At 41.8% G+C, this 25,914-nt stretch overlaps 1 protein-coding gene across 4 annotated transcripts in view; it reads left to right on the top strand.

Moving 5' to 3' along the window:
• Positions 1–25,914, top strand: part of USP28 (ubiquitin specific peptidase 28) — a 732,083-nt gene that overhangs the window by 295,917 nt on the left and 410,252 nt on the right. For all 4 annotated transcript variants that reach the window (XM_044081073.1, XM_044081072.1, XM_044081070.1 and 1 more), the window contains one exon: positions 12,187–12,263. In XM_044081073.1, coding sequence (XP_043937008.1) covers positions 12,187–12,263 — 77 coding nt within the window. The remainder of the gene's footprint in view (positions 1–12,186; positions 12,264–25,914) is intronic.

The following is a 25,914-nucleotide window of genomic DNA, read 5'->3' as shown; positions in this document are numbered from 1 at the left end:
CACTGAAAAAGTCAGTCTGGGGGGTTCAGAGGGTGAAGTGGTGTTGCTTGCTTGTCCCAAGGGAGAGGGAAGAGTTCTAATTTCCTGACTGAGATGATGCCTGGAGGGAACAGACTTGGTGGAATTGAGGGGTTATCCACCATTGTTATCCTATTGCACACCCATTCCCTGTCCTTGCCAGGTGCATGAGTTTTGGGGATTGGGGAAAGTAAGGAGCAAACCTGAACCACTTCGATGGCTGTCTAAATGATGGTCCCTGCCAACTGTTCCTTGTCCTGATGATGGAGAATGAGTGGGCTGATTGGCCATGGAGGGGCTAATGATGGTACATATCAAGGGCAGAGAAGTGAAAAAAAAATTGCAGCAACATTTATTTTCTGAGCTGTAGTATGACTGCTTCAAGAATTCACCAGAAAATAAAAAGAAATTATCAGCAACAGAGCAGAAACATGAAGCAGAATTAGGGACATTGAGAGAGATGGTGTATTGTCAGCTTATGTACACATAATAATCTGCATCAGATGCTTTTACGGGACACGTTTGTGGCAAATAAGATTGCATGTTTAAATACTTTTTTTTTTTTTTTTTTTTTACATAATAGCAGAATGTCTGCAAGTGAGGAGGAGTCATCTTTTCTCTGCTCATCTCTGGATGAGAAGTAGTGGAAGTTGACCTTTATAGATATGTGTGTGCACTCACACTCAAACACAGCCTTTGTGCTGTAATGGTGAATGTTGATGTTATTTCTGCTATTCAGAATTTCCGTGTTTGTGATTTCTTCCTTTGGAAATGTATTAGAAAATGTTTTGGTTGACAGCAACATGAAACAGGCAGCGCAAGCAGCCTATAGATGACTAGTTGGGGTGATGCCATCTACAGCTTGATAGTATATGGAGCCAGATGGTGAGCCTCTGGCAGGCTTATCAAAAAACCAAACAAAAACAAACTAAGAACTGCTAAAAAAGCGGACCGCACAATAATAAGAAGAGAGGAACAGGTAGATTTCCATTAAAGGATAAAAAACAAGTATAGGTGTTTTATATACTTGTTTTTTATCCTTTGTGGAGTATTAAACCTGTGCTCTGGCAGGCTTATGCCAACTGGAGATAATTAATGGTGCAGGCAGTCCCCGGGTTAAAGACGAGATCCATTTTTTTTAGTCTGTCCTTAAGTCAGATTTGTACAAAGTCAAAACACATACAAATGTTTTTTATTAAATGTCACTTAGTCAAATGTTTGCCTCAGTCTGGTATTTATTTTACTTTGCACTTAAGATTTTTTTTTTTATTTGGAAGTGTTTCTAAAGCATAATACTGTATACTGTAATAATAACAATCCAGTACAAGGGCTAATGGAAAAGACTTTCAGGACTGAAAAAAAAAAAGAAAGATTAAGCACCACACTGTGGTCCCCAAAAACTTCCAAGACCCAAAATCTAAAACACCAAGTCGTGAGCTTTCAGCTTTCCAGTCACCAAAGAATGAAATCATTTTGATGGCACCCCATATGAATGAGTTGATATGTCAACTGTGAGGAAAAAAACAGTGACAAAGGAATGCTGATAGCATACAACAAGTGTTGCAGTAACCACAAGATTAATAAAGCATATCCAACAAAGACTAAGTGAGCCCAATCATCACTCGGCATACATACAAAACTTTTTCTGGTGCTATCAAAATCAAGTTTATAAGCAGGTTGTCAATCCCTCTTTATTGGTGGCAAGACTATATTCTGTAAATTCATCACAGTCATGTTGCCATCATCAGCAAATAATGCATGTCACCTCCTCTTAAACACTGGCACAGTTTGACTTCTCTCAAAGCTTGGATAGTTGTCGAAATGTAGTTAACACCTAATGCCAAATACACACTTGGGTAGCTGCCATCACTCCTCCAAAAAATGTCACCATTCAAAGATGTAGTACCACATCGAGAAGCACTGAAAAACTAATTGCATGTGTGCACTGACAACGTTCTTTAAAAAAAAAAAAAAAAAAAAAACATATAATCACGTAACCAGAGGAATATTAATAATGTCTTAAAAATGTCTTGCTACTTGGTCTGCAGCAACAGAAGAGACGCTTCTAGTCAGTACCACTAAATATGTTGTTACCTTCCAAGTTCCCACTCAAGAAATGCCATTAAGAAATACGACTAGCGACCCCTGCATTATTTCATAATTAATGGTTGGCAACCTGCTGCACCCCCCACTGTATATGTCCGCCCAGAGGGTAAATTGCTGGATTACCTGTGGGACAGGGAAGGATGACTCTCAACCACAGCTGTTAATGCAAATTTCAGGACCACTGCAAAGCCCCTGTACTAATAATACACTCACACTTTTTGTAAGTCAGTCTCTTGTTTTGTTTGTGTATTTAGGGAGGGGAAGACAAGCCTGTGCTTTTTTAGCAACTTCACAACACTTCTGTTTTTTTTTCTCAAACAATTAGAAACAAAGGTCAAATGCGACAACGCAATTACATGAATGAGGTCATAGCCATCGCCGTAATGGGTACGGCAAATGCATATTTGTAGATGTGACAGTAACAGACTGATTTCTTAGCTCTTGTTCATTAGCATTGGCTTTTTGCTTAAAATGTTTTGCTGTACAGAGGGAATAAATGTCCTTGGCCCTATTACATTTATAAACAAATACATTGCAGTTAGAACTGGAGCATATATCTCAGTTGCCATTTATAAATTGTGAATTGGTAAATGGAGTGGGGAGCACAGCAGACTCCGCACAGTGGCAGTGCTACAATATGTGGGAAATGTAATATTTTGGGAAGAAAACTAAAGTACGGTACAGTAACTGCTTTAAAACTGTACTGTACAAGATGGCAGTCTTGACCATTCAGATTGCCAACACAGAGATCTCTTAACCAATCGTTTCTCTTGTTCTGTGTGAAGGTGGAAGTAACTGCTCTAACAAAACGTGCAAGCAGCTTCACGAACTTGGAAAAAGAAAGTACAGCATAATTTATCTTCAAGGTAAGATTTGGGCACCATTAAGGATTTTTATTTTTCACATTGTTTCAGACATTCCGGCAGCCTGTTGTTATCTATGGGTTGTCCACATGTCGGATGTCCGTAACCCGGGGACTGCCTGTACAGAAAAGAAACTGAATGTCTGTTAAGCTGAGTTAGTCCAAAAATATACTTTTGAGACTCCAATAAGTGCCATATCTGTGTCTGAAATTTTACAGTGCAAGGCACAGTATTGCTCTGTGTGGATACTCTTCCCCTTACTCGTACACATGCACACAAATGTTTTAAACGTTTAGTTAATATGCTATGATATATATCATTTGAAGCCTGACATCTTTGTGCTTTTGAATAACTTGTTACACAGGAGGCGTTTATTTCTTTGATGTACACCTAGCCGTTTTTCTCCTTTTGTCAGTTTAAAAGGAGATTAATCATAATCTGTTAAGTTACTGCCATTTCAGTGGCAGTTTTATAAATGCATAGCTTGATTTGTAAGCATTTGTCCTGCAGCACTTGTGTAGTATACAATCTGAGCACTATCTAAAGCTCTTGCTGCACGTCTGCCTATTTGAGCTTTCAGAAGTATCAAATTTATTAATAAATAAATGGGGTCAATGAACAGTGATGTGAATCAAACAGTATGTTCTTTTTTAATTCTTCTACTGTGTTTTTAGTGTATGATTAGTCATCTGTCACTGAGACTGTCACTTTGAGATATTAATCCGTTTCTCCTCCCTGCATCCTTGCCCATTTTACATAGTTTTCTTAGCAAGAGAGTCTAGTTCTAGTTTGCCTTAATAACCACCGTATCTTTTTCTGTTTTCTTTTTTCTTAAAGTCTTGATCAGTCTAGCCTGCATTTTCAGTTGGAACCGCTATATCAGACCTATCCTGTCAGGTATTTTTAACCTTCAGTCTCCGATGCATGTTTCGAAAGAAGTGTACTTCATTTACACCCCCACCCCCATATATTCCCAAGTACTTCCCTATTCAAGACCACCACCAATAAAAATTCTCTGTTACATTGCCAAGTTACACATGAAACATAATTATTTAAAATATTGAAGAGTATTAAAAACAAGTGAACTTAAAAAAAACAAGTGACTACTTAAAATATTTTAATTTGGTTTCATATATGCATTTTTTAAACACTTTTTTTTTTTAACTGTTCATGCGTGTCTTATATGATGAGCATTTTAATATGTGTGCTACAGACCAGGAGTTTTTTTAATACTCTTCAGTGTTGTCTTTTGGCTTTTCCTGGTTAGGGGTCGCCACAGCGGAACTCCGGTCCACTAATAATTGGCAGTAGATTTTCACGAACGCCGTGGTGCCAGCTCGACGTTCAACCTTCAATGAAGGCACGCCCATTTACACACACCCATTTACACGTCTTTTGAAAGCCCACCCAACCGCGAGGGCGGACATGCAGACTCCACACAGAAGGCACTCCCCGCACTCCAGCCAAGAATCGAATGGGAGAACCTCTTGCTGTGAGGCAACAATGCTACCACTGCACCACCGCGGCATATTTTAAATAATTATGTTTCTTTTTTATGTGTAATTTGGCAATATAATATAGAGAATTTTTATTGGTGGTGGTCTTGAATAGGGAAGTACTTGGAAATATATAAAGGTCAGTTTATTTTGTTACACTCTGTGCCTGATGAAGTTGACTGAAGTTGACTAAATATGACAGAAACACTGTATCTGGAAGTGCGTTCATGTATTTTAATTCTCATTAAACCAGTTTGTGGTCTACATTTGAACCGTTTTCTTCTTCCAGGGTACCTTGACTGCTTCTTGGTTCAATTTTTGAAATGTACTGTGTGCTTTGTCAGTTACGCTATTCCTTCTGATGTATGGTGAATATTTAACAGTTTTCATTTTAGCACAGTGTTGTCTTGGAACTGTAATCTCTTCAAACAATAGGCCTTTTGTATAGTAGCACTGTCCTTATTGTGCTCTGTATTTCCATGTTTCACTTTTCATGCAAACAAATGTAACAGTTTATCAAAACTAAAGCAAAATAAATTGGCAAAGTCACATGATTATTTTTTAACCCTTTTTTTTTTTTTTTTTTTTATATATATATATATATATATAGAGATCCGCATCATGATATGCTTGTGAAACTACTTCAAAACCATTTTTAAATGTCTGATAACTGGGTGGGGAGCTGAAAATTTCTAAGCCCAACCAACTTTCTAAATTCTGAGCGTTATTTTTCTTCTATAGCTGAAAGGAGAGTTATTTCATCTTGTAAAGTGCCAGTTTGCAGAATTGTAATGCTATGTGTTGGCATTGTTTCAGATTATTGATTGAACCATGTCAACGAAGTGTGTAGTTTTCAAGTGTAGAACTCTGAGCCATCACAAAGTTCCTCTTCCTGCAGAAAAAAATTCCAAAGAAAATCCATGAATGTATGATGGAAACATTGATTGACAAGTGCCCTTCTTACTCAACTGTGAAGAAGTGGTGCGCAAACTTTCAGTGTGGAGATTTTGAGACCGAAGATGCAGCAAATTCTGGGAGGCCTCAAACTGTGTCAACTCCTGAAATTGTTCATGTCCATCACCTGATTTTGACAGATTGGTGAATATCTTGTAAAACATTTGCTGAGACACTACAGATATCCAAGGAACTTGGGTTCATAATCCATGTATGCAGAATGGGTTCATAATCCATGTATGCAGAAGCTGTCAGCCAAGTGGGTGCCCAAATATTTGAATGCCGATGGGAAAATGCGTAAAGTGGACACTTCCAAGTTGATTTTGTGGCATTTTCGTCAGGCTGGTGCCAACTTTTTGGAACGAGTAGTTGATGAAGCATGGTTACACCACTATGATCCTTAGGCAACACAGTCCATGCAATGGCAGTTCTCAGGTTCCCCCAAGGCCAAAGTTCAAAACCCGAAAGTCAGCAGGAAAGGTCTTGACCACAATGTTTCAGGATCAGGAAGGTGTTGTAATGACGGACTATCTTCCAAGGGGCCAAATGGTTAATGCAGAATACTACTGTAACTCGCTGTGCCAATTAAGAGTCATTGAAAGGAAAAGGAAAGGGAAGTTTTGGAAAGGAGTTCACTTTTTGCAAGGCAATGCACCTGTTCACAAGACTGGCAAAAAAAAAACGAATGACTAAATTGACGGTTGAGTGCATAGACTATCCACCCTGCTCACCAGATCTTGCTCCATGTGATTATTTCCTGTTTCCAGACCTTAACAGTTTGAAAGGACAGCCATTTTCAAGTGATTCAGAGGTGATTGCTGCAGCGGAGCAGTATTTCAGTGACCAGGGATCAGACTACTTTTTTTTTTGGCAGGGTTACAGAAACTTCAGACATGATATACAAGTGTGTTGAGCTTTTGGGGAGAATGCTGAATAACTTGCAAGTTTCATGGCTCCATATTCCCTTCTTGGATGGGCTTAGAACTTTTCAGCACCTGCTTGTAGTTAAGAATCACTAATCAAAGTGCCGCTTTTCATTCTTTTCATTGACAGCTCATGAGCATTCATGTATTTTAGCAACTTGTTCATTCATTTAGTATAAAAGTTTAAATGATTAGAGTAGATCCAAGGTTTTTCAGGGTACAGGTTGTTCATAGTTAACTTTAGACCACATTGCTCCAGCAGTGTAGGGACCTTACTGCCGTAGGCATTAGTGTATGCATTATTTGTGCTTCCACACTTGATGCTTTTTTCATTTTGTGAACTTCACTGCATATCCTTTTGATTTTATTTGCTCTCATGCAGGTAATCATTTTGGTAACAACTATGTTCCATACAGTATAAGTGGGCTGAAGTTTCAACCAGACAAAACCCATTTGACATTTCTATTCAATGAAACAAAGAAAAACAGCACTTTCATCCCCTTAGTTATGAATACTAACACTACACTAACTCTGCTGTCACACAACTTAAGAGGAAAAAGGAAAACTTGTGGGGCGCACACATACTTTGGGGTTTATCAGATGTCATCCAAAAAAATTGTCATTTTTATGTTCAAGTGTTCCATTGCAACATTTAACAGAAAATCTGCAAGGCAGAGTAATGCTGTCACTCTGGCACCTGTTTCTGAGTTGCTGGATTTACTAGTTACTTTTCAGGTTTCTAATATGTAGTTTTCGAATACATTGCTACTAGACTGGCACCCGCTTACATTTTGTTATTTTGTCTTTATAAGCTGCTGCTGTTCATCTGATGGAAGCAGTCAACTGCATTGTTGTAAAACTGGCCATGACTTTTAAGTGCAGGTTTGCAACATTTCTTTTAATGTTTCCCATTTGATAGTCTAATAATAGTCTTATGGTAGTGGACTAGTTGGAGCTGACTGCACTTTAAATTCCTATAGCTAGCTCTGAATCTATCCGGTACCAAAGTCAGCCCAAGTTGCATTTGAAAAATCAAAACCATATTCTATGTCATTGTCTTGCGTAGTTATGTATGCATAGATCATTTCTTGGCGAGATGAGACTGATGGAAGAATTCATCTAATTCCTGTAGCAATTATGTTTCATGTGTTCAGAGATACCAAGCCCAAAGCCTAATAAAGGGCTTCAAAGAGATTGCCACCATAAAAAATTGGGTTGAGAACCCTTTGACCCAGCCATGAATCCAAATTGGATTTTAAAGATCCAGTAGTCTCTGATTTCCTCACTTCTAAAGGAATTTTATTCCACCATGCACATGCTGTCCCATAAAAAGGGTTATTCCACATAGATGTCTTACTTAATACTGTTCAAATGTCTATTTCTGGTATTCAAGGAGTGCACACTTTTTTTTTTTTTTTTACATACTCCCTCACAGTTCCCAAGTTTACAGTCATTAAAACAGTTATGCATATTAATAAGGTCTCCTCTAACCAATCTGTATTTTGTGAACAAGGCCAACAACTCTGTGTCCTATGATAGTTCACCCCAGCCATTCCCTGAATTCTCCTGGTAAAATGTATTTGAATCCTTTCCAATAGTCTTACAGATGGGAAGCAAAACTGTCCTATCTCTACAAGCTGTACTCCTGAAAATGTTACTTATTTCATAATAAATAATATCATTCCAACTATCCACAACCCCTTTTCCCATTTTTGTATATGGGGTTAGGGTTTCACTAAAAACAGTGACAGCTAACTAAAGCTAATGTTTACATCACTGGATGGGTAACCTTGCTGCTGTAGTTCTTTCACACCACACACTCACATGTACACACGCACCAATTTAGTGTGTCCAGTCCACCTACTGCATGTCTTTGGAATGTGGGAGGAAACTTGAGCATCTGGAGGAAACCTACACAAAACAAGGAGGATATGCAGGCTCTGTACAGAAGGTACTTCAGCTGAGAATTGAACCAGTAAACATCTTAGTGCGAGGAGACAACTCTGTCCGCTGTGCCACTGTGCTGTCCTTCTAATAATATCCAGCAAGTGACTATTAAAACTTGCCTATCTTTACCCCCAAATCCCCAACCATGATAACCTTTTGAATAACGATATTATCCAGTGCATTGGGCTAATTAGGATTCTCAGTGCCAAAATGCATAACACAAGTCGTCTTTACAATAAACATTTCATTTCCTTTAACCCATTTAAGTAGTTCTCTAAATACGTTTGCAGGGAACACTGATACGATATTTCTGAAATAAATGAACCAAGTTTAATCTCATTAGCATATTTTGTCAACCAAAATTTATCATCAGAAGCAAAACTAATCTTAATCCCAAACGGTATGGGATCCTATACTGAACTCTGGGGAACACTGTTAATGATCAACTTCTCATCTGAAAAATAACACGTCTACTCATACCATCCATCCAGTTTGCAATCCACTTGGCTACATATCCATTAATTTTTAATTTATTTAATTCAAGTAATAATTCAATACTCTATAATGGGACATAGTGCCAAAAGCCTTGGACATGTACTATATTCTCATCATCCAAAGCCCTTCACAAGTGATCATAAAAAAACTAACAGATTAGTTCTACAGGATCGACCCACACCAAATCCATGTTGCCTTTAATCATATTCACAACCTAAGGAGCTAATAATATATCAAGATAATTGCAACTGTAATCAGCACAGCTAGGAACAACACAATTTATTTTAAGAAACAAGTGGAGCTAAAAGTGATTTCACCAAGCACATTCAATTTAAAGTAAAAAAACAGCCAATCAGCTACTTAGCATTCATTAATTACCAATAAAACATTTAACAATTTTAAAGCACAATACAAAAATGTGTGTCAAAAAAAAAAAAAAACAGAAACCAAGTTCCACATAAAAACAGCAAGTCATAAAAAGCACTTGTATAAACAGCAAATCAATGTCTAAGTGGACATGCTTTTAAAAAAAGGTTTCAGGGATAATGCATCATTTAAGCCAGTTGGTTTATCAGCATTAAAAAAATAAAATTTGTCTCCTCCTCCTCTCATCCCCTCGTCTAAAATTTCAGGTACCAAAAACTTATTTAAAAATATGGTCTGGTCCATATTCTGAAATGTGTTGTGCTAAGGCATTAGCTTCTTTCTTTTGCTTAATGTCCCTGTAGTGCTCCAAAATCCCTTTCTTTCAGGTGCCTTTGTTTTACCTATATTAAAAAGTGGCATATTTGACAACTACTAAAATAGACTATATTCCTTGTCTTACAGTCTGCATAAAAATCTAACTCTATTTTAAAGTTAGAGTGTGGATGTATATAGTGTGTACCTTTAAGGATATATTTACACGCTGTGCAACTCCCACAGGTAAAGGTACCTAGCCTACTTGATTGTATGACCTTTGGCCCTTTGGACTTGCTAAATGACTTCATAACTTATATGCATAGTACTAGAAGCTTCCTTAAGTTTATTTTTAAATATTCCAATGAAGAGAGAATTTTTGGATGTGAAAGTGAAGAAAACAGACCTTAGAAATATACATACTAGCGTATACAGGAAACCTATTGGGAAAAGTAATTTGCTACATAAACATAGTATGCACCAAAGGCATGTCACATGCAATGTGATGAAACTGAGCATATTTTTAAGTTTTTGGTACTTGAAATTTTAGATGAGGGGAATGAGAGGAGGGCACATAAAAAATTGAATGGAAACAGCTGAGCAGAAATGGATTTTATTTTTTAATGCTGATAAACCACCTGACTTGAATGGTGTGTTATCTCTGAAACCTTTTTTAAAAGCACGTCCACTTAGACATTGATTTGCTGTTTATCAAAGTGCTTTTTATGACTTGCTGTTTTTTTATTTGGAGCTTAGTTTCTGTTTTTTTGTATTATGCTTTAAGATTGTTAAATGTTTTATTTGTAATTAATGAATGCTCAGTAGTTGGCTGTTTTTTTTACTTTAAATTGAATGTGCTTGGTGTAATCAGTCAGCCTGATGAAGCAATGTGAATATAGCGAAAGCACTTGCTTCTTTCAGCTCCATTTGTTTCTTAAAATAAATTGTGCTGTGCTGGTTCGGTATTTATTTTCTATATATAGCGAGATAATATCTGCACAGACATTTACTAATAAGATTCGTAAGGCTAATTTGTTAGTAATTTTCAACAGCATGGGGAATACTACTGTTTGGAACAGGAAAATACAAGCCAGTTTCCAAACCGGGGGACGGACGGCCATATCCTAACACTAATAATATTTTTTATTTTAAATAGCACGCACAAGGTGAAATGCCACTAAAAATACAAGACGAGATGAAACCACTGATACCATCAGGCCCTGCTGCAGATGTACTAACTCTATTTTGCAATACATCAGGCCCAAGCATAAATATATCCGGGCAGTCAGCACACGTTAAAAGTTAAATTCTGAGTACTCACGCCAACTCCATTTCCAACAAAATAATTGATAAGTACTGGCTTCTCAGTGTCAGTTGTTAATTCATTATAGACTTGCTGCTCACACCCAAAATAGGTCTCGTCTGTAAAACTTTTTAAATGATTAAAAAATATGTATTTATTACAAATGACTCTGCTAGCTAACCTTTTTTCATAAACCTCTTCCCTCCTAGATAATTTCCTCAGTTAATTTCTTATTATAAACTTAATCTCCCTTCCCCAGGTTTCCTCTTCATTCTTTTCCATACATTCTGTGATTGATTATGCAGCCTTTGTGAATTCCAGCAAGGAGGTCTGTGCTTTTGAAACTTATTAGTATTTACAGGTACAAAATGTTCAGTCAACAAATACAAACAATATAAAACCTATTACAAAGTTCTCTTATATCCACAGAGCAAACGGATTCTGTTCAGTTCCATTTAATTACCTCATGTTTCATTTTATTCTAATCTGGAGTAGAATAAGCACATCTCTTTTAACCTATTTTCAGTTTGAGACCTTCACAAATCCTTGAAATACAATGATAGGAATCAATTAGTTCTCTCAAACCTCATATTCATCAGTTTAATTCCTGATTCTTAACTCACACTATATCCAAAATGAGTTCCTGTTGATAGTAAAACAATTTGTATATAACCTAGACCTTTGCTTATTTTGATAATTTCACCAAATTGTCCCCATTACTGTCTAAAATCAATACTTGGGGCATTCAAATCACCACACACTATAGCATTACCTGCTTCCATCAGTAAAATTATGGATTGACAAAATCAATAAATTACTACATAATTGATTCAGAGCCCTATAAAAACACCAATCTTACCACTTAATCCCACATTTTTAAGTTTAACTGTAATTATCTCGTATGTGTCATCAGGCTCACACTTGCTGAAGGACATTCCACCTTGAATAATAATACACTCCACCACTTCTCCCTTCACCTACTCTATGACAAGACTTATATCCTGGTAAACACAAAAAGGTTTATTATCAGAATAACCAAGTTTCAGTAACTATAACAATCTGATAATTTTACTCCCATTACCCAGTCTTCAAATAACTGAAATGTATTATTCAAACTCATGGCATTACTTAATAAAATTATCACTGTAATTGGTATTCTAATTTATTCCACTTAATCCCGAAGAGCCTGAGGTAAACAAATAATCCAGTTTAAATGTTTGGCTGATTTTATTGGGCTGTCTGAATATGTCTAGAGTAATGAGCAAACATCTGTTGGCATCCAGTCGTTGAGTGTAGCATGCATATATCACAGTTGCAGAAAGCCATGTACTTTAGACAAGTACATGAACAACTGTCCCACTGGGCCATTTCCTGATGTGAGTATTTTGTATAATTTCTTGTAGCAATCGCAGGGAGAAGAATGAAAACCCAATGGTTCAACTTTTCTATGGCACTTTCCTTGCTGAAGGCATTCATGATGGTAAGTGAGAAGTATGCATAGGTTGTGCTTAAAGCAGTGGCTGAGTAATAGGTGATGGCAATCTGAGATGTTTCTGCTTTTGCGTACTGTTATCACCTTGGTTAGTGAAGTGAAATTGATTATACAGGAGAAAGAGATGATTATCCAAACTAATTGGGACCTAGGGTAGTTCGGATAATCAAACTGTTTGGTATTCAAACAAGTAATTGATCCAGATAAAAAAACTTCTAAAAATGTTTTTGATTAACATTAAACAAGAAAAATGAAACAAATTTATTGTAAGTACTAAATGGTACAGTATATTATTGTAGTGCAAGCTCAAAAAAACATACACAAGTGAATATGTATAATGTTTACAAACTCAGACTTTGATTTTTCCTACCCAAAAACTTTGGAAGGCTGTGTTTGGATAACTTTCATTTTGGATAATTGATTCTCTGCTGTACTGTTGTCCATGTTGTGCAAATTAGTAATAAATGATCTATACTACATTTTACCTTGCCTTTGCTGGTTGAAATAAAATCACTGGTAAAAAAAAAAAATAAATAAAATTAAAAAAAAAGCATTTTCCATGTTCTGCATTTTTGTGGAACTCTGGTTAAGGGACAGAATACAGTAATGTAGACTGAAGATAGTGTTTTCTGCTCCCTTGCAATCTCATTGAGTAACAGTGGCTTGCAGGTTCGAGTCCTACACTGAAATTCATGATTTTGTGAAATCCCATGTTGCCATTTTCTGACCCTTCCCTTTTGTAATGACATCAGTGTACTCAGTCCTTCCCATGTGTAAGTAATGTCATTGGTGGTAACCGCTATGACTATTGATATTTCCAATCCTTCCTCATGTTAGGGAGTTTCTTTGTGCCTTAACTCCTCTTGTTGACCCTTCCCTTTGTGTGTAATATCAGCATGTTTGACCTTTCCCTTACTCTGAGCAGTGTCCGTATGTTTGCACTCTTCCTGAATGTAAGTGGTGTGCGTATCTTTTCTTTATCCTCTCCATGTTGTTTTCTTCTCCCATGTGAAATGTAGCTGACCTACATTGAGGCATGAACAGTTAATTAGGCTGCAAGAGTTTTTCTCCTACCTTTTACTGTGGAGTATCACCAAAGGTTTGCTTGGTGGCAGTCAACAGAATAGCTTAAGCCCCATGCCTAAACAGTAAGAGAAGTTGACTTGGATATGGTCTATGTCTTCTCATATGCAGTCATTCCCCAGTGTTTCAGTTCTGACCAACTATGGATGGCTGTCGCTGTTTAGTGTACTGCTTTGTCTGTTGGCTTAAACTCTAGCATTGTTGAATTATTGTGGCCCTCTGAGTAGTCGAGTGAATTAAGTTTCCAGTTGTTTTTACTGCACTCATTTATAGTGGTTTGAAGTGTTTTGGAGTAAATTGGTTGTTGTGCTCTCTCATGTTTTAAAAGTACGTCAAAAAATTTTTTTCTTCTCCCAGTTCAAGTATTTTGACAGTGTTTTTGAACCCCCTGTCCTAGTAGACGAGCAGTTTAACACCAGTAATGGAACATCTTTTGATGAGGGTGCAGTGTATGGGGAAAAGAGGCAATGCATCCTTAAGCATAAGTGTAGAATAGTATCGCCCTTCAGATCTCGCACATTCCTAAAATGGCTGATCCATGAAAATTCATTGTATCTTACATAAAGTAACTTTGACAGGTTGCCTGTTTGAAGTAATGGAACTGCACATGATGGCTATTAGCTAATGAATATTTATAAAGTAGATATCACTGCTAGATGCAGTGTGTAGTACTTTAAAATGTTACAGAAAAGAAAAAAAAAACGTATAGCAAAAGAAAATACTAAAACATAAGATGTGGTTACATTTACAAGTGACAAAAGGGGAGGAGAATAAAAAGGCAAAATCTTATGATGTAATGGGATCCTATCTCGCCTACATTCATGACAGATGGGTTCGGAGCCGATCCATCGGCTCCGACTCGGCAACTTATAAACTAGCACGAAGTCTCTCATTGGCTGGGCTACTCCCTATCCCAGGATGCACTACACCTGCTTCCCCAGATCTCGTTTGCCGCTTTACAAGCTGGACGTGGTCTCGACTTGGCTGGAGCTAAGTGGTTCTTTTACCTTTACTGGTCTTTGACCTTGGGGTTTTTCTCTATATATTAACCAAACAGCTGTTTTAACAGCTATTCTTTGTAATTTGTATATCTCGTGTCTGTGTTTGAGTGATTTCTAGTACTTTATTTTTTTTCAGTTGGGCAAGGCCCGTTTAAGTTAGAGGGCCTTTGCCCTACCTTTGACTGCTGTTTAACTGCTACTTAAGTTGTGGTTAGTTGTTCTTCGGGCTAGGCCCGTTTAAATTAGAGGGCTTAGGGTCGTTGAAATTGTATTGTCTGTGTCAGTTCACTGTGTTCTTTTTTGAGGTAAAATTTCCTCAGTACTCGTGCCATTGTGTCTCGCGCTCTTTATTGGTGCTTTTTTGTGATAGTCTTATTGCTTGTTGAGTGCCTGTCTTATGTCAAAGGAGCAGAAGTCAGGCTTTAAAAAATGCACTCGGTGCAGTTACAAAATGTCCATCACAGACAGCCATTCAGTTTGCGTTTATTGTTTGGGGCGAAACATCTGCAGGAGACATGTAGTGTCTGTCATGCTTTCTCCGCTAGGGTTCTTCAAGAGCAAGAACAAGCTGATTTTGAAAGGGCTTATTAAACCCTCCTTTGAGGAAGCTTTAAATCCTCCTGTTGCTTCCAAAAGAAAGATCGTCGGCACCGACAAGCCCGTCGAGCAGACTTCTAAAAGACAAAATTGACCTCTTCTTCCTCGGCTCCACTGACTTGGGCAAAAGGGTCTGCCTCGATACCTCCTACTTGGCTCCATTGCCTTGAGCCGCAAGTTGGAGTATCGAAGGTGAATCACCTCCATCGGTTCCAATGACTTGAGCGGTGGAAGTGTGCAGCTCAGACTCTTCCCCTCGGCTCCGAAGAAGGCTCCTTCGGTGCCGATGGTGGCCCATGCTGTGGTGGAGTCGGCGCCGATAGAATTGGAGCCGTTTCGGAGCCGGTCCCCTTCTCTCTCGGAGCCGAGAGGAAAGTCTTCTCGAGTGTCTACCTCCTCTAAATTCTCGAGACTGTCAGATTCGGACCTGGATAGGGTTTTACAGAGGCTTTTCCAATCGCCAGTGTTTACTAAAATGGTCTCAGCTCCAGCACAGTTTGCTTCGGAGCCGATCCCCCCTCCAGCACATTTGATTCCTCCTCCAACCTCTTCGGAGCCGTTGGAGCCGGTGGTGGTGGAGCAATGTGGAGCCATACGGTCGGAGCAGAGACCCCTTACAGGCCTTCGGCTCCGACTATGCTTCCTACCCTGTCCTCCGGTTCAGGGTTTGGTACTGCGACCTCTTCAGCCGGGCCGAGGGAATACTTTGGGATTAGGTGCTTGGTGCCTAGTCTTCCTCTCGGAGCATCGGCTGCTGGAATTCCCAGTGCCATCGTGGCCTCTAGACCAGTGACCTCCTTGGATTCTGGAGGTCCGGCCTTTGAGGCCATGAGGAGCTGGCCATGCCTTTGCCGGTTCAACAAGATTCTACCTCACCGTCCCTAGATTTGGAGACTGGTGCCTCTGTTGTGTTGCAGCCCCGGCAGTGGGGCCCCAGGGCCTGAGGATACCCCGTTCCCTTCTTCGGGTGGTCCGTCCGAAACTGCTTGGACGAACCCCACGGAAGAAATTGTGTAAGAGGAAGCACGTAGACTCCCAAGATGAGTCTATTACATCGGATACTGACCTCGATGACGCAGAAGGGTCCCCAAATCATCTTCGGATGATATCTCCTTCTCAGATATCTTGGAGATTCTGAGACAGAGAGGTGACTGGCAAGCCAAAACCCCTTCAGCTGAGGAGTCAGTCTTCCTCAAGGCCTTTGGGGCCCAGCCTTCCGCCTCCTGGGTGTCTCCGCCCTTGATGAACTCCTTGATTTGGTTTCTCCTGATTCTGTGGAACCGGTGCCTGCGAGGCCCAATAAATTTTTGTCAGCCCCCCCCCCAGAAGGAATTTCTCACAAAGGGTGTGCCTGTAGATGCTTTGGTGGTGGCTTCTGCCACACAGCAGGGCGTGGCAGAGGCTTCAACGTCTATTCATCCTCCTAATAAGGATTCTAGGAGTATGGATAGTCGGTGGAGGCGTACCCTGTCCTCAGCGGCCTTTACCTTACGGTCGCTGAACTATTTATGTCATTTTACGAGGCTCCAAAGGGATCTTCTCAAAGAGCTAAATGACTCTATTGTTGGTAATCTACCTGAGGCGCTGGCCCCGACTGTTGGCGCACAGATGACTACCCTTTTTCTATCGTTAACTCGTCCATGAGGCTCATTTGCGGCCGAAGGAACAGGCGTTGCCCTCAGGAGGCAAGCCTGGTTACGCTTGTGTTCGTTCACGGAGGCCTTCAAGTCTTCCTTAGCGCCCCCTTTGATGGGTCATCTTTGTTTGGACCCAAGGTGAAGGACACACTAACTCGGTGCGAGCAGGAGGGCAAGACTTTGACTGCCGTTGGGGCCCGTTTTCCGCTCCTTCCAGGCCTTATCCCAAGGCTGGGAGAGGAGGAAATGTGGTTTATAAAATCCCAAAGTCTTTCTCTACTCCACCCAGTGATTCCCCTCCAGAGGCGGGATTTTGGAAGACGCCGCCCAGAGGTGGCAGAGGCCCCGTGACTCTGGAGACCGCGATTCCTTTCGTGGTTCTTCATACAACCAGCGTTCCTGAGTTGTTGCCCGACTGTGCAACTCCAGAGCCAGTCGGGGCGCACCCACAAGCTTTGGAATCCATAACAAGCGATCGGTGGGTGCATCATTACCGGAGGATATATCATACCCTTCAACAAACCCCCTTTCTTTAAGGGAAATCCAGGACGTACCACCCAGTCAGCGGGATCAGGCAGCATTAGAGGTTTCAAAGCTGCTAGAAAAAGAGCCATCCAGCCTGTCCCCATCGACCAGATCGGATCAGGAACTTACTCAAAGTTATTTTGGTACCAAAAAGACAGGGGACTTCAGGCCCATTTTGGACCTCAGTTCATTGAATCGTTTCGTAAAAGTCCAAATTCGAATGGTCACTCTTCAATCTATTCTTCCTTTGCTGGAAAAAATGCATGGATGTGCTCCATAGATCTCCAGGGCGCTTACTATCACATTCCCATAGCTCAAGAGTCCAGGAGACATTGAGCCAGTCATTTTCAATTCGAGCACTGCCCTTTGGTCTCACCACAGCCCCAGGGTGTTCACCAAATGTCTGGCAGTGGTAACTGCTCACCTGAGAAGTCTGGGATTCCAGGTGTTTCCTTATCTAGGCGACTGGCTCCTTACTGCCACCTCCGAGCATCTACTACTCCAAGCGCTCAGAGCCACGTTCACCTTGGGCGTTTCTTGGGGATCACGTTCAATTTGCAAAAATCTGTACTACAGCCATCTCAGCGTATTACTTTCATAGGCAGACTTAGACACAAAAGAATGCGCCTATTTACCGGCAGCAAGAATTCAGGTCTTACAAGATCAAGTCAAATCCTGTCTCCCCCTACAAAGAGCCCTGGCCCATCGGATCCTACAACTGTTGGGCTCGATGGCGTCGACCATACTTTTAGTTCCCTTGGCCAGACTTCACATGCGGATTTTACAATGGCTACTGTCGGTTCAATGGTCCTATCAGGAACTTCCCTTGAACCACTTAATCATAATCACGGAAAGTTGCCGTCGAGATCTTCATTGGTGGCTTCTCCAATCAAATCTCGACCAGGCCTTTATACCTCAACGTCCCATTGCCACTGTGACTACGGGCCTCCCAGGTAGGGTGGGGGTCATTACCTGGACAGGTCGGTCCAAGGCACATGGCAGATCCAGGAAACGCATTTGCATATCAATGTCCTGGAGATGAGGCGGTACTATTGGTACTCCAAGCTCTCCATCACGCTCTCCCACAGGGCCCGATTACTATCCTATCCGACAACATGTCGGTGGTGTGGTACATAAACAAGCAAGGTGGAACCAGGTCTTACCCACTATGCAGAGAAGCCATGAGACTTTGGCACTGGTAGCTACCAACCGCTTTCTAATGGCAGCACATACGGGAAGTCCAATGTGATTGCGGACAGATTAAGCAGGACCATTCTTTTACAGTGGTCCCTCAAACAGAGTATAGCTGCGAAAATCTTCGACAGATGGGGTCTTCCTTGCTGCGACCTGTTTGCCAGCCCTCACAATGCGAAATGCAGAGAGTTCTTCACACTGTTTCCTTCTCAGGGACAGATTCCCAGGGACGCTCTGACTCACATTTGGCCCCCCAGTCTTCTCTATGCCTTCCCTCCGTTCCCCCTCCTACCGAGGGTGATACAGAAGGCTATTTACTTGGAGAGCGAGATGATTTTGATTGCCCCGCACTGGCCTCGTCAAGTTTGGTTTCCCTTCCTACAGAGGCATACGATAGAAGGTCCATGGTTTCTGGATCCGGTGCCAGACCTGTTGACTCACCAGTCAGGACGGCGTCATCCGTCTCTCAGGTCCTTGAAGTTGGCAGCATGGTTACTCCACTTCCATCCTTAGTCCGAGACAATGCTCTTGGACGTGGTCCACATACTGTCTTCTTCTCATAAATCTTCCACCATCAAACTTTATTCCAGTAAATGGAAAAGGTTTGCCTTCTGGGCTCATGAACGGGGTATAGATCCTCTCACTGCACCAGTATCGGAGGTTCTGAATTTTCTGGCCTCCCCTTTTTCAGTCGGGCTCTTCAGTTTCTACCATTAAGGTTCAATTAGCAGCGATCTCTAATTTTCATGCTTCTTTTGAACCTTCATTGATGTCTCACAAACTTTGTAAGGCTTTCCTTAAAGGGGCTTGGCTCCTTAGGCCTCCTTTATCTCAGCCTGTTCCCCCTTGGGATTTGAATATGGTTCTTGCTGCCCTAACTGCCCGTCCTTTCGAACCAGCTGCTACTTGTGATTTAAAATTTCTGTCTTGGAAACGGCCTTTTAGTAGCCATAACATCTGCTAGGCGAGTTTCAGAACTGCAAGCTCTTTGTTCTGATCCTCCTATTTGATTTTTCACAAGCATAGAGTTTCATTGAAATTAAACCCTGCATTTATACCAAAGGTGGCCTCCTCTTTCTGTATGCAACAAACTATAGAACTCCCTGTCTTTTTCCCAGAATTCTCCAATAGCAGAATATACTTTGCATCAATTGGACGTACATAGACAACTCGTTTTATTTGAATAGAACCGCTCAATCGCAGAAATCAAATCAGTTGTTTGTTTCTTTTGCAGCGAACAAATTGGGTCAACCAGTAACAAAAGCCTCCATATCTAAATGGATTAAAGATTGTATCATTTTATTTATTCACAGGCTAATAAAGACCTTCCCTTTCCAGTCAAGGCTCATTCTACCAGGGCAATGGCTACTTCGTAGCTTTTCACTCCAAGTTATCAATAGATGATATTTGTGCTGCGGCAACCTGGACTTCTCCGCACACTTTTATTTCTCATTACAAATTGGATGTGGTTTCTCGAGGCAGAGCTTCCTTTGGTTCCACAGTTCTCAGGAGTGTGTTCCAATGAGCCACCCGGGATGTAGGTGCTAGGGGCGCTGTCCCATCTGTCATGAATGTAGGCGAGGTAGGATCCCATTACATCTTTTAGTTATGTCCTTACCATAACCGGATGTATGGGATCCATCGCAAGTACCCACCCTCCTTCCTCCTTCCATTTGGATTTAGAGGAGCTGTAGTCACTTTTTTCTTGGCGTTCTTTCTTGAAGAACTTTAGTTGGTTATAGTGACTAATAGTGTTTTCTGTGTTTACATGGGTGTATGAAAGCGAACAAACAAGATCTGGGGAAGCAGGTGTAGTGCATCCTGGGATAGGGAGTAGCCCAGCCAATGAGAGACTTCGTGCTAGTTTATAAGTTGCCGAGTCAGAGCCGATGGATCGGCTCCAAACCCATCTGTCATGAATGTAGGCGAGATGGATCCCATACATCCGAAGTTATGGTAAGTACATAACTAAAAGTTACCTTTGGATCTTTCTTCGTAGTAGTGCTGTGTCCTGATTCACCTTTCCACTAGGTGATCTCCAACCTGTGTGTGCCAGAGCAAATTAATAATCTCTCAGGGTCATCCTATTCTGGTCTTTCACCAGAGCTAAATGTAGATGCCTGACAAAGCCTTTATTTAGCTTGATCATGTGTTCCAACTCCAGTAATCTCTCCAATACTAATCTGCTTCTTTTTCTCCCAATCAGTTACTGGTGTTGCCATTTCAGAATGAACTAAGCTGCAGCAAAATGGTAAAAATTCCTAGGTTAGACTCTAGGTAGAAGGTGAACCGTTAACACTGGTTAGTATGGGCAACCCAACTCTGTCTTAAGGACATGTATGATTGGGTAAAGCAATCATAAACAAAGGCATTAATAAAAAGATGGGGCAGCCCTAGCATTGACAAGTTTTGAGGACAAGGAATGTGTGTGTGCTAGATTACCGGAGGTTGGTGCCGTATAGACAGAGCTTTGAGCATTGCCCTGAAACAGACAATGCTAAAGATCTGTGGGTTAATATAGCAATAACCCACGCCTGGGTGTGGGTAATGCTGGATTTACCCACAGTTGGTGTGGTTTGGTCATGAGGGCGAAGGCTGAGTGGCCAAACAAAGCCAACCGTGGGTAAATCCAGCATTACCCACACCCAGAAGTGGGTTATTGCTATTATACAATGACGTTATTTTAGGAAAAAAATAATTACTTTTCTTAAATGATGGCATTGTATAATGCCTCCTTGCTGCCCTTCCGCAGCCAGCTGTCTGGTATTCTGCGGCAGATGTCCTTCAAGAATGCAACTGCAGTCATAACATATGGGTTGTCCTGCCTCAGGCAGCCCTCGGTCGACCGAATTCCAAAGTCTGGGTCCAGCGTCGGCCGGTGTTGCCTCCTCTCCGACGTCACAACGGCTGGAGTATAAAGGCATCGGCAGATGCCATCTTCTTCAGTCTTTCTTGCCGCGCGGTGCCCGAAGCAGAAGCAGTTCGCAAGTGCCGGTCGGTCAGCTCCTGTGTTTTCAGTACCGAAGTCATCTAAAAGCTAAGTACCCCATTGGGGAACATTTATTCTTGCCTCAGCCGATGTCAGAACAAATTGAGAAAGTTAATAATTGTTTGTCTTGTGGTAAACAAATACCTCATAAGGACTTCCATTCTCTCTGCCTTCCTTACTTGGGCCCAGACCATGACGTCTCGGCCTGTGCTTGCTTTAATAAGCGCACTCTCAGGCGCCGGGCAGAATTCGCCGAGGACTTTTTCGGTGAATCTTTTGCATATATCATGCCGTCGGATCAACCGACAACCCAATCTGCTAAAAAACGCAAGGACCGGGACCGACCTCCTCGGCCCACGTCCACTACCGATGCTACTCCCAAACCCTCTGCTAGTGCTCCGGTCTCTTCGGAAGTGGTAAATCAACAGCTCCAGGCTGACGACACAGCGTTAACATGACCTTCGGTCTCTGAGATCTCTCCGGTGCCGGTTGTTTTTCCTCCGGAAACCGAAGTTCTGGATCTACCCGACACCATTTCTGTGGACAAGGTTACGCCTGCACGTGGGGCTGCTAGGCCTCCTGTATCCATGTCCATCTAGGCCTTTGCACGTGCTAAGGCCGCCAGTCAGGCCAAGGCCCATCCTAAACCTACTGCCCAGGCCCCTTCTTCTGATAAGCAGATCATGTCTCTGGCTGCTGATCTTATTTCCCTTATCAGGGGGTCTCAGCCTCATCCGGACAGGGGTTCTCAACCACCTGCAGAGAAAAGACCTAGGACTGAGCAGGCAGACTACCTCTCTTCGGATGAAGCCTCTGGGGATTCTGAGCATTCTGATACCCAAGAAGAATCCTTCCAGGCCTACGAGGACTCTGATGCTGAGGAATCAATTCCCTCTGCCTCCCCTCCAGAGGATTTCTCTTTTGGTGAAGTCCTGCATTCCATGAGGGAACATTTTCAATGGCAGGGTCAGGAATTCTCTGACTCCAGGAAAAGACTTCGTACCTTCCTCAAGCTTCCCCACACAGACCTTTGGCTATTCCACCTGTTATGGATGTTTTGGATGATGTTTTCTCTGACTCCAGTGCTAACCCTGACTCTCTTCCTCCCGCTCCTGTCAAGCCGGACAGATATTCTAGGGTCCCTGACACTCACAAGCACCTTTTTAAGGCCCACTCTGTGGATCTAGAAACTATTTCACAGGGCCCCAAGGGAGTGGCTGCCTCCTCTGCCAAAAACCCATTGCCAACGGACAGAGAAGCAAGGTCCCTGGAGAGATGGGGTAAAAAAGTATATACCTCTACTACCCTAGCCATGAGGTCACTTAACTGCCTTTTTCACATGTTTCAGTACCAAGATTTTCTCCTGGATGATTTACAGAAAAAGTTAGCCTCTCCTGAGCCTATTGATAAAAAGGCATTGCAGGATCATATACATAACGCTCAGCAGGTTAATAACCATTTTCTTCAGTGTGGTTATGATGCACTGGAAGCTTCATGTAGGGCAGCTATGACTGGGGCTGTGATACGTAGACATGCTTGGTTAAAGGATCAGTCTTTGCCTGACCATGTTAAAGTAAAGTTACTGGATGCACCTTTGAAAAAACAGAAGCTTTTTGGTGCAAATGCACAAGATGTATTGAAATCCATAGAGGAAAAAGCAAAGTCAGTACAGACAGTCAAGGATTTCCTTCAGGCTCAGCCACCCAGGTTCAGCAGAAACTGGCCCTCAAAGAATTGGTCCTTCCCCAGCTCGGATAAGTTTCAAAGGGGAAAAAGCAGACGTGCCCGAGGTAGAGGGCAATACCGAGGATCTTACAGGGGTCGCCAATGGCAACCTCCAAATCAAAGAAGTGGCGCAGACAGTTCAGCTGCACCACAAGGACAATCACAATGACTTGACTTTCGTTCCGCCTACAAAGGCTCAAAGAGAAGCACCTTTGGGCGGAAAATTATCCTTATTCTCACAAAACTGGCATATCTTAACCAAGGACAACTGGATTCTGGATTTGATAGACAAAGGTTACAGATTCCACTTCCACACATTACCAATAAGACGAGGCATGCCAAACCTGCCACATCATCAAAGGGCAGAGGCACTCTCTCAAGTTTCCAAGCTGTTAAGTATAAAAGCAATAGAAAGGGTTCCTCCTCAGGAGCAAGGCCAGGGATTTTATTCAAGGCTGTTCCTTGTTCCAAGAAAAGAAAACAAATGGAGACCCATACTGGACTTGTCATCTCTAAACACTTTTCTTATAGTGCCAAAGTTCAAAATGCTGACGCTGCAGCAACTCCTTCCCATGTTGGGCAAGGGGTCTTGGCTGGTCACTCTGGACCTCAAGGAGGCATACCTGCATGTCCCAATCAGACAAAGCTGCAGAAGATACCTCAGATTTCTTGCAGGGACAGAGCATTATCAATTCTCAGCATTGCCGTTTGGCTTATCTGCTGCGCCCAGAGTGTTCACGAAATGCCTGGCATCAGTAGTGGCACACTGCAGATTGCAGGGAATTCAAATATACCCCTACTTGGACGACTGCCTCATACAAGCAGACAACAAACAAACCTTAAAAGAAAATTTGGACTATGTCATGCATCTACTGCAGGCCTTGGGATACACAGTCAGCATTTAGAAATCAAAACTACTGCCATCCCAACAGATTATCTTCTTAGGAGCCAAACTGGACACAGAAAACCAAATGGCCTATCTCACAGAGGAAAAACAGCAGCATTTACCAGAGTACTTCAAAGGCCTAGCAAAACTCTCCCAGCTGACTGCAAGGAAAATCCTGCAGGCCCTGGGGTTCATGGCATCTTGCATCCTTCTGATACCTTTGGCAAGACTTCATATGAGAAAGCTGCAATGGTATTTAAAAAAACTTATGGTTTCAACACAGCCAAAGCCTAGAGGACATAATCCCACTTATTCCATGTCTGCAAAAAGAATTTTTATGGTGGGCTCAAGCCAGTCAGCTAAACAAAGGCATGTCTTTCAACAGACCTCAAGCAGGCCAAATGATTACAACAGACGCCTCAGACCATGGATGGGGGGCGCACATGGAGGGCAGATGCATTCAAGGGTATTGGACGCCAAAGGAAAGACATCTGCACATAAACCAAAAGGAGATGTTGGCAGTGATACATGCAATAGAGACTTTCGAAAAATCACTACAACAAGGGCATTTGCTAATAAGGACAGACAACACCACTGTCATGTGGTACATAAACAAGCAGGGAGGCACTCATTCTTATCCCCTCTGCAGACTAACCATGCTTCTCTGGGAAAAATCCTTGAGCCTGAAGATACATTTACAATCCCAGTTTGTACCAGGCAAGGACAATGTACTGGCGGACAACCTGAGCAGAAATTTCATGGATCCACACGAATGGATGCTGCACCCTCACATTTTCTCTCAACTGACAAAGACATGGGGAAGACCGGATGTAGATCTTTTTGCTTCCCACTTAAATCATCACCTGGAAAAAATTCTGCACAAGGACTCACCATCCTCTAGCCTGGAAAACGGATGCTCTCTCCTTCAGCTGGAATTCTCTAAAAATTTATGCATTCCCTCCTCTGCCTCTGCTGACCAAGGTGATACTGAAGATCAAAGCAGAACAACCAACAGGCATCTTGATAGCTCCAGACTGGCCAAGGCAACACTGGTATCCATTGCTATTGACCATAACTCGGACCAAACCATGGCCTCTGACCCTATGGCCCCTGCTCCTAGCACAACACAATTACAGGACTGTACATCAAGACCTGAAAACATTACATCTGACAGCCTGGAGGCTAACATGACTTCTCCACCTAATTCTCTTTCAAAATCAGTTCAAGAAATCTTGCTGGAAGCACGCAGACCTTCCACCAGAAAAACCTATTCAGCCAAGTGGAAGAGATTCAGCATCTGGAATGCCAACAGGGGTCAGGACACAACATTACCGAGTATACCTCAGATTTTAGAATACTTGGAACTATTTCATACTGGACTCTCATACTCTTCAATAAAGATTCATGCCTCAGCAATCTCAGCAAAATACAACTGTGACCCTCCAGTGTTTACTCATCCTCTGCTAAGACAGTTTCTAAGAGGAATAAAGAATATCAAACCTCCCAGAAAACAGCCAGTACCTGCATGGGACCTCAATTATGTGTTGGAAAAATTAACTCTTCTTCCTTTTGAGCCAGCAGCAACTTCAGAAATGCAATTTCTTTCATGGAAGACGGCCTTCTTATTGGCAGTCACATCTGCAAGAAGAGTTTCGGAGATGCAGGCACTCATGGCAGTGCCTCCCTTCCTCATTTTTCATCAAGACAGAGTTTCTCTAAGAACCAATCCTACATTCATGCCAAAAGTTATTTCCAGGGTGTCTCTAAATCAAGCTATTCACCTGCCTACATTCTTCCCCAATCCTCAAAATAGGGAAAAACTACTGCATACTTTGGACATACACAGACAACTACGCTACTACTTGGACAGAACTAAGGCCACCAGAAAGTCTGACCAACTGTTTGTAGCCTATGCTACTGGAGTGCAAGGAAAAGCAATCTCCAAACAAACAATTTCAAAATGGATTGGACATTGCATCAGATTCTGCTATTCTTTCCATGG

The sequence above is a fragment of the Protopterus annectens genome, chromosome 8.part0 (genome assembly GCF_019279795.1).
Source record: "Protopterus annectens isolate FY-2018-M chromosome 8.part0, PAN1.0, whole genome shotgun sequence".
Taxonomy (NCBI): Eukaryota; Metazoa; Chordata; order Ceratodontiformes; family Protopteridae; genus Protopterus; species Protopterus annectens.
This window is presented reverse-complemented; position numbering and strand designations above follow the sequence as displayed.